This window comes from Scomber scombrus, chromosome 1 (genome assembly GCF_963691925.1).
Source record: "Scomber scombrus chromosome 1, fScoSco1.1, whole genome shotgun sequence".
Classification (NCBI taxonomy): domain Eukaryota; kingdom Metazoa; phylum Chordata; class Actinopteri; order Scombriformes; family Scombridae; genus Scomber; species Scomber scombrus.
In genome coordinates, this window is record NC_084970.1 from 37,405,505 (window position 1) to 37,422,543 (window position 17,039).

Here is a 17,039-nt window from a genome sequence, read left to right on the forward strand (position 1 = left end):
AGAATGAAAAGAAGAAGAAGAAGAAGAAGAAGAAGAAGAAGAAGAAGAAGAAGAAGAAGAAGAAGAAGAAGAAGAAGAAGAAGAAGAAGAAGAAGAAGAAGAAGAAGAAGAAGAAGAAGAAGAAGAAGAAGAAGAAGAAGAAGAAGAAGAAGAAGAAGAAGAAACAATAAACCAGATTACTGAGACATCTTGAGACGAGTTTCTACACTTTATACGTCTTCTCTATCAGTGTGTGATGAGTTAAAGTATCTATAACATATAATTATATAATTATATAACATATAAATATAAATATGTGTTTCTGGTGTGGTCTGATGGACTCACCGTCTTCTGGAGGAGCAGGAAACGGTTCTGATATCTTGGGAGGAGTCCGAGCTGGAAGAAAAGAGCAGCCGAGTTAGTGATGAACAGTTTAACTTATTGTTCTCTTCTATATATTATAGATTAATCACATTTTCATTTAGTCTATTATATGTTTGAGGCGGTCGACCTACAGATGGCGTTCTTGGGCTGGAAGATCTCCTTGAAGTCTTCTGCGTTGTGGATCTCGGCTGAAGAAACGTTTTTATCGTCGGCTTCGTCTTCGCTGGGGCTCCGTCGCTCTCCTTCGGGGCTCCGCCGGTCAGCGTCCGAGCTCTGCTTCACCCTGATGACATCACAGCACGAGACGGAAACACGTTTAACAGCACGAGACGTTTAGTTTGTTTTATTTTAGGAAAAGGTCTCATGTTGCAGCGCTCTATTAAAATAACATAATATTATATATATACAATATTTGGTATTTATCTTTTACTGAAATTAAGTATTTAACCCTCCTGTTGTCCTCGAGTCAAGGAAGGAAGGAGAGGAGGAAGGAAGGGAAGGAGGAAGGAAATGAGGGAGGAAGGGAGGGAGGAAGGGAGGAAGGAAAGGAGGAAGTAAGGGAGGAAGGAAGGAAAGGAGGAAGTAAGGGAGGAGGAAGGAAGGAGGAAGGCAGGAAGAAAAGGAGGGAAGGACGGAAAGAAGGAAGGAGGGAGGAAGGGAGGAAGGAAGGAAGGTAGGACGGAGGGAGGAAAAAAGGAAAGGGGGAGGGAGAAAGGAAAAGAGGAAGGGAGGAAGGAAGGAAAGAAGGAAGGGAGGAAGAAGGAGGGAAGGAAGGAAAGAAGGAAGGAGGGGGGGAGGGAGAAAGGAAAAGAGGTAGGGAGGAAAAAAGGACAGATGAAAGAAGGGAGGGAGGAAGGAAGGAAGGAAGGAAGGAAGGAAGGAAGGAAGGAAGGAAGGAAGGAAGATTAAATACATGTAAAGTCAGAAGCTTCCTGTCACAGTCAGACTCTTTCTAACAGACTTTATTTCTGTGATGTTGGACCGACAGCAGCTGTTAAACGAACTGCAGTCAGAGAAACTAAGAACTAAAAGCTTTAAACTCATCCTTCCTGTTTTATCTTCCCAGTAAAACCAGAATCAGCTCCGTCCTTCTGACCGAGGACACAGCAGACAGATCACTGAACAAGAGTCTCCTCACTGAACCAGAATAAACTGTAAATCAGCTTATCTGTCTCCAGTCGTCTGTGACTTTATCTGCCAATCAACTCAGGTCAGAACAGCTGAGGCTCCTTTTAAACCTGGACTACAAACATTTATTACTCTAAAGATTTAAGTTCAGTTTAAAGTTTGTAATGAAACTTTTAGTTCTGAATCTGTAGAATTATAATTCCCTTTTTAATGAGAATAACAATAAAACTGTCTTATCTTATATGTTTGTCATGTATAATCCTGTTTTCCTGTTTTTGCACATTAAGTCTCCTAAACTTGACTTCAGCGCCAACAAACACTGTGACATCATCAAGAGGCTTCATACTTTTTACATTTGGGTCAGTGATGCTTGCTAGTGTCCATGTGGTTTAGTTTAAATTTAAAGGGTTAAAATGATAAAATAAACGTATGAATAACTTCACACATTCTTTTTTTGTGGACCCAGCATCAAATTTCTGCTTTTAATCCATTTAGAGAGAATACATTAGAGGATTATGGCAAAAATGTCTAAGTGGTGTAACCATAAAAACTTTGTACAAAATAATTCAACTTGCTTAAAAACAGTAAATTGTCAATAGAACACCATATCAACTAGTTTGGCATGATCTTACATTATAACTTTATATTAAATAAAGGTAATATTACATTTACTCTGGTAACCATGGAGATCAGGAACCTGACTGCTTTCTTCTTTCTTTCTTTCTTTCTCCTTTCTTTCTCCTCTTTCTCATTTCTTTCTTTCTTTCTCCTCTTCCTCCTTTCTTTCTTTCTTTCTTTCTTTCCTCCTTTCTTTCTCCTCCTTCTCCTTTATCTTTCTTTCTTTCTTTCTCCTCTTCCTACTTTCTTTCTTTCTTTCTTTCTCTCCAGGAGGATAAAATATGTAATATGTATCATTCTTTTGTGGTTACACCATTTGACATTTTCAGGAGCATTCAGTCTTACTTTTGGTAAAAAATGGTGCAAATGTCATTTCAAATGATATAAAACCAACAAAAATACTAAATGTACATTTTAACAAACCTGATGCTGCTTTTAAATCTAGTTTAACTGATTTATGAATTCATCATCTTGTCAACACTTATTTATCACTGACCCACATCTGTGTTTTAACTCCTGAACATCTGAACATCGACAGTCAGCTGTCGTACCTCTGGGTGCTGCAGGTGGTTGTTGGTCTCTCGTAGTTCCTGCGCAGCGCGGCTCCTCTCGGATCCTTCGGCTCTGTGAGCGGCTGGTTGTCCTGAATGATTCCCTGGATCACCGAGCCGCCGCTCTTCTTCACCCTCTTCAGATCCACAACGTAGGACGACACGCTGGACAGCTGGTGGGACACGCCGATCTGACGGGCAGAAGGTTAGGGTTCATGTGAGAGGAGAGACGTGTGTTTATATAGCAGTGATGTCTGAGGCCTGCAGGTGGCGCTACATGTGTTTATATAGCAGTGATGTCTGAGGCCTGCAGGTGGCGCTACTCACCAGCTGCTGGTTGCAGGCTGCCAGGTCCGACACTTTGCCCCAGCCGACCGGAACCACGTCGAAGCAGCGGTCGGGCTCCCAGCCGAAAACACGCAGAGAGTCTGTGGCTCCGCTGAACAGACAGCCGCCGTCTGGGCTGAAGAATAAACACCTGCAAACACCAGAGGACAGGGGTCAGAGGTCAGGGGTAAGGGGTCAGAGGTCAGGGGTCAGGGGTCAGAGGTTAGAGGTCAGGGGTCAGGGGTCAGGGGTCAGGAGCACATCATCAGACAGACAGAAGACTCACCTGACAGGACTCGTGTCTCCCTCCAGAGATCCGATCATAGAAAACTTCTCCAGGTCCCAGAGCTTCGTGGATCTGCAGCAAACAGACAGACACAGACTTTTACTGTCAGTCGGTTTTATTTCCACCATGAAATTAAACCGAACTTCGTCTATTTTTATCTCATTATAAATAAATTCAGCTGCCATTATAACCCTCCTGATGTCCTCGGGTCAATTTTGATGTATAGTTTCTTTAAACGAGGCCTACTGACAATCATTTCCAAAAATCTGTGAAATAAGTTAGAATGAAGTTTACTAAACACAGAATCTGGACATAATTTAAACCTTCATGTTTTATAAACAGTCAAAGCAGATCGGGTCAACGTTGACAGAAGACAAACGTTGCAGGTTGACATGCAGGAATATTCACTAATCTGACTCTGTGGCTGAGATTTGGGAAGATGATGATGATGATGATGATGATGAAGATTGGGTTTTCACATCTGAAAACATTAAGTACCAACTGAGTGTGAACGAGGGAACAGACAGCGTTCAATAAACTGATATGATGAAGAACTGCTAATAAAAACAGATTTATTCTTCACAGTTATTTAAGATTCATCAGTTTTTTCATGTTCAGTATTTTCTCTGTCGTCAAGTGATGAGCAGACGGTCTGACTGTCTTTAAAGAGGACAAACACTTGTAATTATGTCTTAATCTGAATTAATTTGGAGTTTAAATTATGCTGAAATTTACTAAAATACTCAAACTAAATTAATATTCTCTTCAGAATATATCATCAGTTTACTGAGCTGGTTTCTATATAACAGGCTGTAATATTCTCTCTAATATCTCTGATGGTCACATGATGCCTCTCATATCAGTCAGGAAGCTCTTTGCTTTAGAAAGACGTTTTTATCTTCTAACAGCTGCTCTGATGGATTCATGATTTTAATACTGATACTTTTGAACTTATTATGTTTTTGTCTGCCATCACACTGTATAATAACAGCTAAAAACTCTGGTCATAACTTACAGTCACTGCGCACTTTATTTTCTACACACATCGCACATTTACTTTGCACTAAAATCAACACTGCCAATCTGTTGTATATACTTTTGTACATTACATTTTATTTTATTTACTATTGCTATTTTAGTATGTATAGTTTGTTTTTTTATATTATTATTCTTTATATCCTTATACTATATGTTGTTATCGTGACTGTATCGTCACTGTGTTTCTGTGTAATGCTGCTGATACACTGTCATTTCCCAGCTTGGGATCAAAAGTCTATCTATCTATCTATCTATCTGTTTCAGAAAACAGGACTTTAAGCTTTGAATGATTTTGTGAATGAAACTCGTCCACAAATAAATGGGAATGAGTCTTATATGAACATTTCTGGGCATCGATAATTAAATCTCAGGAATATTCAGCTGCTCATGAAAAGAAACCAGATTTACTACAGATTCAGACAGTTCAGAGAGTTTTGTTGAATGTGATTTGGGATCAAACCTCACAGAGTAAAGTCTGAACATGTTGGTGTAGTGTGGTTGAAGGTGTCGTACCTGTCCGAGCTGCCTGACGCCAGCAGATACTCGTTGGGGTGAAACTGGACGATGTTGACGGCAGCGGTGTGAGCTCTGAACTCTGTGATGGTTTTCCCCTGAGTCAGATCCCAAAGCTGAGAAGAGACAACGACACTCAGACACAGAATCAAGCTGCAGGAGACGAATGTTTACTGAGAACTTCATGAGAAACTAAATGGATTTATGAGAGTGACTCTTCATATAATGATATAATGAGGATTTAATCCTCCATCTGTCTCCTCACAGCTGTTTACTATTGAAACTGACATGTGAGAATTAAGAGTGAAGAATAAATCAGACATCACTCTTTATTCTTCTTCTTTACTCCGTCTGTCTCTCATCTCAGAGCTCATTGGTTCAAACTGACGACACAAATATAAAGTTTCATCCTTTAACCTTCATGTCGTTTTACCGGGTCAAATTGACCCCGTCTGTTTTGATTGTTCCTTCTTTCCTCCCTTCCTTCCTCCCTTCCTTCCTCCTTCTCTCTTTCTTTCCTTCCTCTCTCTTTCCTCCCTTCCTTCTGTCCTTCCTTCCTCCCTCCCTCCTTCTTTCCTTCTTTCCTTCCTTCCTTCCTTCCTTCCTTCCTTCCTTTCCTTCCTCTCTTCCTTCTTTCCTCCCTCCCTCCTTCTCTCTTTTTTTCCTCCCCCTAGCTTCCTTCCTTCCTACCTCTTTTCCTTTCTCCTACCCTCCCTCCTTCTCTCTTTCTTTCCTCGCTCCTTCCTTCCCTTCCTTCTTCCTTCCTCCTTTCCTTCCTTCTTCCTCCCTCTTTTCCTACCTCCCTCCCTCTTTTCCTTCCTTCTTCCTTTCTTCCATCCTTCCTTCCTCCCTCTTTTCCTTCTTCCTTTCTTCCATCCTTCCTTCCTCCCTCCCTTCCTTCCTTCTTACTCCCTTCCTTCCTTGACTCGAGGACAACAGGAGGGTTAAAAAAGTCTCAGTAACTTCCTCAATCAGCTGCTCACTGTAGGAGGAAATAGAGCATTTAATGGGGACTATTTTCAGCTGCGGATGAATCCCAGTTTGAGTGTTTTGACGATGTGCTTATTTAATAGTTATCTTACAACAGAGGAATAAGATATGAAGCAGTAAAACAAGAACTTCACCTTAAATAAAGATTTAAATCAGAAACGATCAGATCAAACAATAATTAAACATGATAACGAAGCTTCAAACTCCTGATAAATAATAGGTATTAGTTAATAAAGGTTTGGTGTTTGTACCTTCACTGTACAATCATCGCTGGCTGAAGCCAACCACTTCCCATCAGGACTGAAAGCCAGACTCCTCACAGCCTGAGTGTGTCCCTGAAACAACAACACACACACAACTTCAGCTACTCACACACGTTAAACAACATTATCAAGACTTAACTAATGTCTGAAATACACTGTTAACCCTTTAATATTTATTTTATTATTATGAACATGAGAATAATTCATAATTCAGATATGTTATTAAAAGTGAAGAATACGGAGTGTGAGTCTCGTATCTGATGTCTCACCTTGTACCTGAACACGTATCCTTTCCTCCGAACGTCCCACAGCTGATAGAGAGAGAACAAGTTTACAGGTTTAGATAAAAAGAAACAGAGATGAAACTTAATGTGAATACACACACACCAGGCGGGGAGTTCCGGTCCTCTGAAATGAGGCCAACGTGGAAGTAACTTAAAACTGCATTCTATCAAAAGGCCACCAGGGGGCGACCGTTTTGGTGTCAAAAGGACTTCCGTCTCTATACAAGTCAATGGAGAATTCACCAACTTCTCACTTGATTTCTAACCTCAGTAAACGTTTTCAAAATGTGTTTATGGTCTCAATCGCTAGTTTAAAGCCTTCTTCAATGCAGTATGATGTTCATTTGGGACATTTTGGCCTCCCTGATTTTATATGTGACGATAAAGCAGGGTATGCATTAGGGCGTGGCTACGTGGTGATTGACAGGTTGATTGGTTCACAGGTTCAGGAGGGCGCCTCATGCTCCTCCTGATGCCCATATAAGTAGAATCCCTGTTTTTATTTTTCCCAGCATGCACCTGAAATGTTCAAGATGGCGCTGCTCAGATCCGATACTATTGGCCTCCGAGCAGCAGTCCACAAACCAATGGGTGACGTCACGGATGTTACGTCCATTTTATATACAGTCTATGACACACACACACACACACACACACACACACACACACACACACACACACACACACACACACACACACACACACTACAGTACCTTGATGTTTGTGTCCATGGAGCTGGAAGCCAGAAAGTCTCCAAACGGATGGAAGCCCAGACTGGTGACGTTGGATTTGTGTCCCATCAGAGTCCTTAAAACTGAAGAAGAGAGAAGAGGCGGTGAGGTCACATGACACACGAGCAGAGTCACATGACACACAGCTGCTGGACTGATGGAGTTCAGTTTAACATTTACTGAAACCAGGTGTGGATGTAAACAAGAAACATCAGAGACGACAAATGTGGAGCTTTGACTTCAGGTGAATGATCTTTATGAGCTGCATATTTAATATTTATGTATGTGTTGATTCATGATTTAACACAGAGACGAATGAAGGTGGGAACATGTCAGCAAAAGTGTTTCAAATAACATCTGAGTTTTATCCTGATATGGAACATTTGAAATAATACGTAAGACGCATATAATCACAGTTAAAAGCACTTTAACAATCAGTGTAAACAGGAGCTGACTCTGTATCAGACATGTAAACATAATCCAGGTTACAGTCAGCAGCTGTTTTAACATTCAACATGAGAAATCAATGGAAACTGGTTTGGAGGAACCTCTAAGTTAAACTTTTCATATATATATTTCTTATTAATCTCTTAGTAATTTTGTCCTCCTGTTTCTTCTTACTGTGGTTTTATTTTCTTTGATCTGTTCTGTTCACATTTACTTCCTGTCTGTTTCCTCCTCTGTTGATCTTCCTGAACTTTCTCCATTTTTTTGCTTATTTGAATCAACGGTTTAAAGATCAAGGATGTTAAGTTGCTTTAAATGTGTGATTTATAATATTGGGAGAAACAAGTAAAACTTTACTGACTGAAACTACAAAAAGTTCATATTTAAGTACAACTTAAAAACATCCGATAGAGAGAGAATCCACTTCTGAGATGTTTATAGTGGACTTTAAACCACGATGGAGCCTCAATGCAGCCCCACACACACACACACACACACACACACACACACGCAAAGAAGACACAGTAGGTTTCCTCACTCTTGGCGGCCTCCAGGTCCCAGACTCGTATTGATCCAGACTGTGAACCAGCTACGACTTGCTCCTCTGACAGGTTGAACTGGACACACTCCACCGGGTTCTTATGACCAGTCAGACTCTGAGAGAGAAACACACACACACACACACACACACACACACACACACACAGACACACACACAGACACACACACAGACACACACACACACACACACACACACACACACACACACACACACACACACACACACACACAGAGTCAGGATTCACCATGTCATTAACTTGAAGCTGCAGTAAACACGGGTTCAGGTCTGTGCCGGTCTTTGGGTCTTTGGGTCTTTGAGGTCTTTGGGGTCTTTGGGTCTTTGGGGTCTTTGGGTCTTTGGGGTCTTTGGGGTCTTTGGGGTCTTTGAGTCTTTGGGTCTTTGAGTCTTTGGGGTCTTTGAGTCTTTGGGTCTTTGGGTCTTTGAGTCTTTGGGGTCTTTGGGTCTTTGGGGTCTTTGGGTCTTTGGGGTCTTTGGGGTCTTTGAGTCTTTGGGTCTTTGGGTCTTTGGGGTCTTTGGGTCTTTGGGGTCTTTTGGGTCTTTGGGTCTTTGGGGTCTTTGGGTGTTTAGGGTCTTTTGGGTCTTTGGGTCTCACCATGATGCAGTTGGCCTTGCTGACGGCCCAGATGTTGACCCTGCAGTCTTGTCCTCCGGTGGCCAGCAGGCGGCCAGAGCTTTTCCCCAGAGCCAGACAGGAGACGCTGCTGGAGTGAGCCTCGAACTCCTCTGTGGAGGCAGGATAGGAAACAGCTCTGTAAATAACTATGAATCACTGTTACTGTTTAATATATATGTATTACTGTTATTAATTATGATGAACAGCTCGGTCTACAGATCATCTGAAAACTGTGAAACATCCAGGCGGGGAGTTCCGGTCCTCTGCAATGAGGCCAACATGGAAGTAACTTAAAGCTGCATTCTATCAAAAGGCCACCAGGGGGCGACCGTTTTGGTGTCAAAAGGACTTCCGTCTCTATACAAGTCAATGGAGAATTCACCAACTTCTCACTTGGTTTCTAACCCATTTCTTATATACAGTCTATGGAAACATTGTTATAATTTACATTCTCCTCACAAACCAGGTGAAACGTTACCAGAAGTCAAACCGTCTGAAACTAAACGATAATTTTATTAAATGTTAAAACAACAATAAACAGTCAACTCTCATATTAAAGAAGCTGAAAGTCGACTAAACGCTGCTGTTTTAATTTGAAGAGTCCAGACTTTTAAACTGAAAGACTCCAACACTTTATTGTGAAAGACATCAGGTGAGTGTTGATCAGCGGCTCCACAGACTGAACAAACATTGAGATGAAAGACTCACGCAGTCTCCATGAGATCTTGGTGGTGTTGGCAGCAGCCATACTGGTCTCACTGGTCTCACTGGTCACTGAGAGGCTGCTGTGTGTCGACGGCTGTTCGGTTAATTCATGAAGTCATGAAGACATCAGCGTCTTCCTCCAGCTGCAGACACACAAACAGGAAGTGTTAGTTAGTATTTAAACTCCTCACAGACGAAGCTGCCAACAGCAAACTGATTACTGAGCTTTAATCTGAGATTTACTCTTCTTCACTGCTCCTCCTCTTCCTCACTGAGCTCAGATCAGTCAACACTTTATATTTCAGCTGATTTTCAAACATTTGATCAACAGTTTTAGATTATTCTGGTGAATCATTTACATTTCTGTTAAAACAGTCTGAAAGTTTCTTGAACTGTTTGAACTTCACAGTATAACATCACGTCTGCATTCATGTTTATCATTCTGTCTAAAGCTGCAACAATCAGTCGATTCATTGATTAATTGCAAACGTATTATTTTAATGACCAACTATTCTGATAATCAATTAAATGCTTCAAGTCGTTTATTTCATCAACACCTCCCAACACGTTCTAAATGGATTTAAAGGTGGATGTTTTTGAGACTATTAACTAAATAAACATGGATATTGTTCAAATATATCTTCATACAATAAACTCTAACTCTCTAACTCACTCAGACGGTCAGAAGCTGGACGACTTTAACCTCTCTGTTCTCCTCCTGACTGGTTTTCTCTCTCTCAGCTGATTCAGGTTGGTGGTTTTATTCAATTCAATTCAAACTACTTTATTTATCCCAAACAGGGCAATTCATTCAGCAATCTACCAGTCATAAACATAAACACAAAGACTTCACTCAATTCACTCTGTCAGTGGCAACACATTGACATGAAGTCAAACATGGACAAGAGACCAAAGTGCAATAGATTACACAGGAATAAATAAATAAATAAGTAAATGAATAAATATGCTCACATTATGGCTGACAGGTTGACAATACGTGGCCTGTGTCTAGTTGTTACTATCAGCATCATTTAACAGCTTGATGGCTGAAGGAATAAAAGAACTAGTGTATCTGTTTGTTTTCATTGGGGGGAAACCCTAACGCTGCCTCGCTTTCTGGACCCTCGTTTTTCCAGAGGGAGCTCAGGTCTGTCAGTTGAGATCCAATAATCTTGGAGCAAACTTTAATAATGCTGCTGAGACTATTTTTCTCCTTCACTGTCAATCCATAAAACCAGCAGATAAAAGACAACGAAGATGCTCTTAGAAACGTTAAAAGAATTCAGCTTCCGCCACTAATAGATCCTTTGTTGACCCCAATTTAATAATTGACTCTGTGTTTTTATCAAACTTTAAGTTGGAGTCAAACACAGTTCCCAGGTATTTATGTGTCTCTACAATGTCAACATCATCTCCATGGATGGTGCTGGCTACTGGATAAGGACGATTTTTCCTAAAGTCGACGACTAACTCCTTAGTTTTGGTCACATTAAGCTCCAGGAAGTTATCATCACACCATTTCACAAATGAAGATAGTTCAGAGCTATGGTCTGATTGGGCCCCATGAAGAAGTGATAGTAGGTGTCATCAGAGAGCTTTACCAGGTGGCTTTCCTGTTGGGAAGACCTACAGCTGTCTGTGCACATAATGAATAATAAAGGAGAGGACACAGCTCTGTGGGGAACCTGAGTTAGAGGTGATAGTGTTGGACATGCAGCCATTCACATATCTCTGCTGCCGTCAGCCTGTCACAGCTGGAGGTTTAAATATAGTAAAGATCAGCTGAGTTATATCCTGTTTGTGTTCAGAAAGAAAATAAAAACAAACAGGATTAAAAATCAGAGCGAAGCCGAAAGTTTATTTGTGTTTCCTTTTCATAATTTCTGTTTTTATCAAACTGGAGGAGAAACTCTGCGACCTGTTCAACTTGAGCTGAGTAAAACTGTACTGCTTACATTTTCTTTGATTCCTGTTTTCATTGATACAATGTTTTATTCTATTTATTCTATTATTTATTTAAAAGTGGTATATTTACATAACTGTCTCCAAGGTAGATAGATAGATAGATAGATAGATAGATAGATAGATAGATAGATAGATAGATAGATAGATAGATAGATAGATAGATAGATAGATAGATTTTAAACAGCCTACATTTAGTTTAGCTCCAACAGCTGATGTGATGGTAAATTCAGGGTTCCCACACACTACCATTGCATTTCCATAACTACTCCATAACATTTTGCCCCATTTCCATGACTTAATTTAAGTAGTTTAACAGAGGCAGGCCCACATAGCGACTATAGGGCACAGTAAGGGGATTTTACCTGTCTTATATCCATTACCTTTTATATCAGATCCCTAATTCAAAACTTTTCCAAACCATTTCCAGGCCTGTAAAACTGTTTTTTCTCTTTTTCAGGAATTTCAAGACTGTGGGAATCCTGTAAATTAGTTTAATGAGCTAATTAAAGACACTTTCAGTCATTTTAAACAACAGAGGAATAGAGTCAAACTGAGACACAGTTATAGTAACTATTATTCACCTGCCTGCAGGTCACAACTGGTAACTAACTATCTCACTCACTCAGTCAGTCAGTCACTAACACACACACTTACTAACACACACACTAACTAACTAACACACACACTAACTATCTTACTTACTCACTCAGTCACTAACACACACACTAACTAACACACTAACAAACTAACACACACACTAACTATCTTACTCACTCAGTCACTAACTAACTAACACACTAACGAACACACACAATAACACACACACTAACTAACACACTAACGAACACACACAATAACACACACACTAACTAACACACACTAACTAACCCTAACACTAACTCAGCTGGAGCTAACAGCTAATAATAACTACTAACTACTATTAAACTAAGTAAATCTCGTTTCTTTTTGCTCCAGACTGAAGCTCGTCCCGGTGAGTTTACCTGTGTGTGTTGTATCCTCCGGTAATCATGAGAAGCACCGGCAGGTTAAAGTTTAAACGTTAAACTAAAAGATTATCGGTTGTTGACAGTCCGGTTACTTCCGGTTAGACTGCAGCTTAGCAACTGGGACACTTCCGCTGACGTCACACCGTCTGGGTTTTGTTTTGTTTTTTTAAAGCACCTTTATTGACAACAGAACACGTTATTATACAGCAGGGGTTAGCAGGGGCATGTCGTCGGGATTTTTCCCTTTTAGCTTTTATCCCACAAATGTTCCCATCACTATTCATCACCACACTTTTACTGATATCTACTGCTGCGGGGTCAGAGTATAAATATTCCCATATTGGGCTGTGACGCTCTGCTGCCCCCTGCTGGCAATAGCCCGTTATCGCAACAAGTCAAACTGAACACAATACAGTAAAAATTGATAAAATGAAAAGAAAACTCAAACTAAGCTGATTTTATCTGCTGTTCACTTTAGTTTTAGTTAGTTTTGTATTGTTCATTGTAGTTTTTATTTAGTTTTCTGGGTTTTTTAAAACTTTTTTTTCAGTTGTTTTTTTAAACTCTTTTTTTTTCAGTCAACTAAATTATTTTTACACTGCCAGTTTTAGTTTTAGTGAACTATAATAACCCTCTGAGATAATCCAGTCCAGATTTTACCAGTCTAGGTACATGCTACTATACTATCTGGTAGGGCTGGGCAATTAATAAAAAAATAATCGAAACCGACATTTAGAAACTCTAATTGACATAATCTTGATCATGTCAATTAATGGTGGTGTTCACTGTTGCCATGACAGCAAAGGTTGTATATCTTTAATGATCATTTGAACCCAAACCATGATCTTTACATAGTTCTGATCAAGGAAACTAGACATTAACCACAGCGTCACTTAAAACAGCATTATTTTCACTCCCTAAAGATCCTCATGTGTGAGGGCAGCAGTGTAAAATACTAAACTAAAGAAACTGTGAAAATACATAATTGTTTATCAAGGGAGGAGATAATCGTTCATTAAGCGTAATTTAGGTTAAAAGTTCAATTAATCAGCTCTACTTTCTGGTATAATATATCATTATGACCAACTTCATTAATTCCTGGATTTTGTATCAACATAGTCCATAATGTATGTTTAAAATACAGGACATGGGGTTCAAATCTTAAACATTTTTAAGTGTGGAAGCATCAGTGTTAGAGCAGCATGTTACTGTTGTAGCTGCTGGAGGTGGAGCTAGTTTACACTACTTTATATACAGTTAGCTAGTTTAGTCCAGTGGTTTCCAACCTAGGGGTGGGGCCCCTCCAAAGGGTCAGTAGATAAATGTGAGGGGTGGTGAGATGATTAATGGGAAAGAAGAAAAAACTACGTTCTGATTCACAAAATGTGTTTTCAGTGTTTGGACTTTTTCTCTAATCTTTGATTTTTGCTGAAATATTGGATCATTTGAACATTTATTGAAATGAAAGCATGTGAGAAGTTTAGAGGGAAAAATCACTATTTGGTGGAGCTGTTAACAACTCATAGACATCTGAAATGTGAGCCGACTACACACTGCTTTTTGGTTTCATCTTTAACAATGTGTTGTATTATAAAAGCTTGTTATAGTATCCATTGTGTCAGTAAAGTGAGGATGCTTTCAACAATAATGCCATGAATAGTTTTTATTTATGATTATGTGATAAAATACATGTGAGAAACACAAAAACACTGTGGGTTCCACAGCTGGACAGATGTTACTTGATTCAAACATGAATAGAGCTGCATGCTGCTCATTAGATCCTGACAATAACAACAGCAGAGTCAACTGAGATCAATAATTTGTTATGCCCAGTCAAAGGGTGCCTGAGACACAACATGAAACAAGGCCCCATTTCCCCAAGTCCCAAGTAGCCACAAAGACAATAATGGGGCTTTTCCACTATAGAGTTCTAGCTCTACTCGACTTGACTATGTTTTTCTTTTTGCGTCTCCATCAGGGATAGTACCTGGTACCTGGTGCTTTTTTAGTATCTCCTCTGCCGAGGTTCCAAGCGAGCCGAGCCGATACTAAATGTGACGTCAACAGACTGTCGGCCACTGATTGGTCAGAGAGTCACTGGAAGAGTCATGAGCCGGCCCACACAAGAATCAAACCCGGCATTTTTAAATACCAACAACAGCGTTACAGAGATTCGTTTCTCTTCTCTAACACTGGCAGTGAATAACTTTGTACCCTAGATTTTAACTATAATGAACACTCTTCTTCCCATAAACACATAAAACACATATGAAGCTGATAACACAACTCTTAACTAACATATGACTTAATTGTGCCATATAGGTACTATAGTAATGGAAAAGGTTGTTCCTGGAACAAACCGAGTCGAGCCGAGTAGTGCTAGAACTGTATAGTGGAAAAGCGCCATAAGGCTTAATACAAAATAAAGTGGCTTTTTATCTACATTATGAAATATATTAAAAAAGCTGGTTTAACTTCAGGGTGGACTACGGAGAAAACAACAAACAAAACAAGTTCAGGAGGAGTAAACCATATAATCAATCAGAAACTAAAGAAACCAAATTATAATCACTTACCTCCTAAACTAAATAAACAGAAGAAAATCAGATAACAACACTGGTAGTTCATCCCTACTGCCACAAAAGAATCTAACCAACTGAGGAATGCCCCTCTGTGCTGCTATTTTAACACCAAAAACCCCCATTTAAACACAAATTACACCCATAGTTGTAACATCAATGAATCATGAAAAATGAGTGTTTGAGTCTGAGACAGGACATGAACTTGCAGAATTGAAGAAGTTTATTGCAACAAACCAAACAAATCAAATGTATGCACATATCAGATGTCATGATGATTATACAGATATACTTATGATAAGGTATTTAAAATCAGTTACAAATGTAATGTAAGCATGGAAAACATCTCTAATTAGCACTTGCCTGTGTTTTACAGTTGTGTGTAATTCAAAAAATGAAGAAAAAAAATACACAGTTCAAGACTACTGTTTGTGAATGTGATGAACTTATTGCATATAAATAGAAACTATTACTCAGTACTATTCAAAACAACATCAAAAATATAAGTATAGAAAATATGAATCAAAATTGAAACTCAAAAATAAATGTAAGAAATATAACCATTGATTACTCAGCATGTTAAGGAGGAATATAAAGAATATAAAAATACATCATATATATTCAAGATACACATCTATAAGGAATATTGGAGCTTTTACATCCATTAATCAAAAGACAACACTTCAAATAAGAAAATCACAACAACTTGTTTGTAGACTATGGTCCATTATTTTACTGCACTATGAGCCTGATTTACTAAAGGTCTGCGTGTGTAAAAACGTGCAAACTTGACATCAACCGCAAAAAATGTGCAGCTGATCTACTAATGTGGCGTTTTGCGTCATTCAACTGTCCATTTAGTACTTTTGCCGTAATGAATGTAATATTAGCAGTTTTACCGTAATGAACGTAATATTAGCAGTTTTACCGTAATGAATGTAATATTAGTAGTTTACCGTAATGAATGTAATATTAATAGTTTACCGTAATGAATGTAATATTAGTAGTTTACCGTAATGTATGTAATATTAGTAGTTTACCTTAAAGAATGTAATATTAGTAGTTTACCGTAATGAATGTAATATTAGTAGTTTACCTTAATGAATGTAATATTAGCAGTTTACCTTAATGAATGTAATATTAGCAGTTTACCGTAATGAATGTAATATTAGCAGTTTACCATAATGAATGTAATATTAGTAGTTTATCGTAATGAATGTAATATTAGTAGTTTACCGTAATGAATGTAATATTAGTAGTTTACCTTAATGAATGTAATATTAGCAGTTTACCATAATGAATGTAATATTAGTAGTTTATCGTAATGAATGTAATATTAGTAGTTTACAGTAATGAATGTAATATTAGTAGTTTACCATAATGAATGTAATATTAGTAGTTTACCATAATGAATGTAATATTAGTAGTTTATCGTAATGAATGTAATATTAGTAGTTTACAGTAATGAATGTAATATTAGTAGTTTACAGTAATGAATGTAATATGGGGCGTTTTTACCCCAGTGTGTAAAATACAAGGAGGAGAAAATGCAAATATGTTATTAAGCACAGGCATTGTGATTTACCAAAGCTGAAGGTAATTTTGGTGACGGTAACTGTGTCTATAAATAATAAGTTTGAAGGGCAGTTATTAACCGGCTGTTACTATGGAAACGAAGAGACAGAGACACAATTACACAATACACACAGGACGGATTTGTTTTCCACCCGTGTTATTATTTTTGGTTTTATTAACAGCATTGACTTTGTCACTAATACTCTCCAATATAGCAGGGTTTTTTTCTGGGTAATTTTTTTTGCTGTAACTCAATATGTATGTTAACCTCTTCCACTAGAACCTGTAATTCCATCAGATCACATTTCTGCTCGTCCAAACTCTCCATTAAGACACAAAACCCTCATTCAAATACTGCTGTCTGCACCTGTTGTTGTTAGTGCACTTATTCTTAGTAGATCACCACAAAACACACACTAACCAAACATGCAATCTGTTGCAATGCACACGCAATTTAATACTGACTCTCCCTC

General features: G+C 38.8%; 1 protein-coding gene across 1 annotated transcript in view; it reads right to left on the bottom strand.

Moving 5' to 3' along the window:
• katnb1 (katanin p80 (WD repeat containing) subunit B 1) overlaps nucleotides 1–12,499 on the bottom strand; it is an 18,191-nt gene extending 5,692 nt beyond the window's left edge. The window contains exons 1-13 of the mRNA XM_062419213.1: nucleotides 12,407–12,499; nucleotides 9,444–9,583; nucleotides 8,715–8,845; nucleotides 8,078–8,195; nucleotides 7,075–7,175; nucleotides 6,347–6,388; nucleotides 6,066–6,149; nucleotides 4,825–4,940; nucleotides 3,274–3,345; nucleotides 2,988–3,138; nucleotides 2,661–2,851; nucleotides 495–646; nucleotides 325–375 (exon numbers count right to left, since the gene is read on the bottom strand). Coding sequence (XP_062275197.1) covers nucleotides 325–375; nucleotides 495–646; nucleotides 2,661–2,851; nucleotides 2,988–3,138; nucleotides 3,274–3,345; nucleotides 4,825–4,940; nucleotides 6,066–6,149; nucleotides 6,347–6,388; nucleotides 7,075–7,175; nucleotides 8,078–8,195; nucleotides 8,715–8,845; nucleotides 9,444–9,483 — 1,249 coding nt within the window. The 5' untranslated portion in view covers nucleotides 9,484–9,583; nucleotides 12,407–12,499. The remainder of the gene's footprint in view (nucleotides 1–324; nucleotides 376–494; nucleotides 647–2,660; nucleotides 2,852–2,987; nucleotides 3,139–3,273; nucleotides 3,346–4,824; nucleotides 4,941–6,065; nucleotides 6,150–6,346; nucleotides 6,389–7,074; nucleotides 7,176–8,077; nucleotides 8,196–8,714; nucleotides 8,846–9,443; nucleotides 9,584–12,406) is intronic.
• Between the last annotated feature and the right edge of the window lie 4,540 nt (nucleotides 12,500–17,039).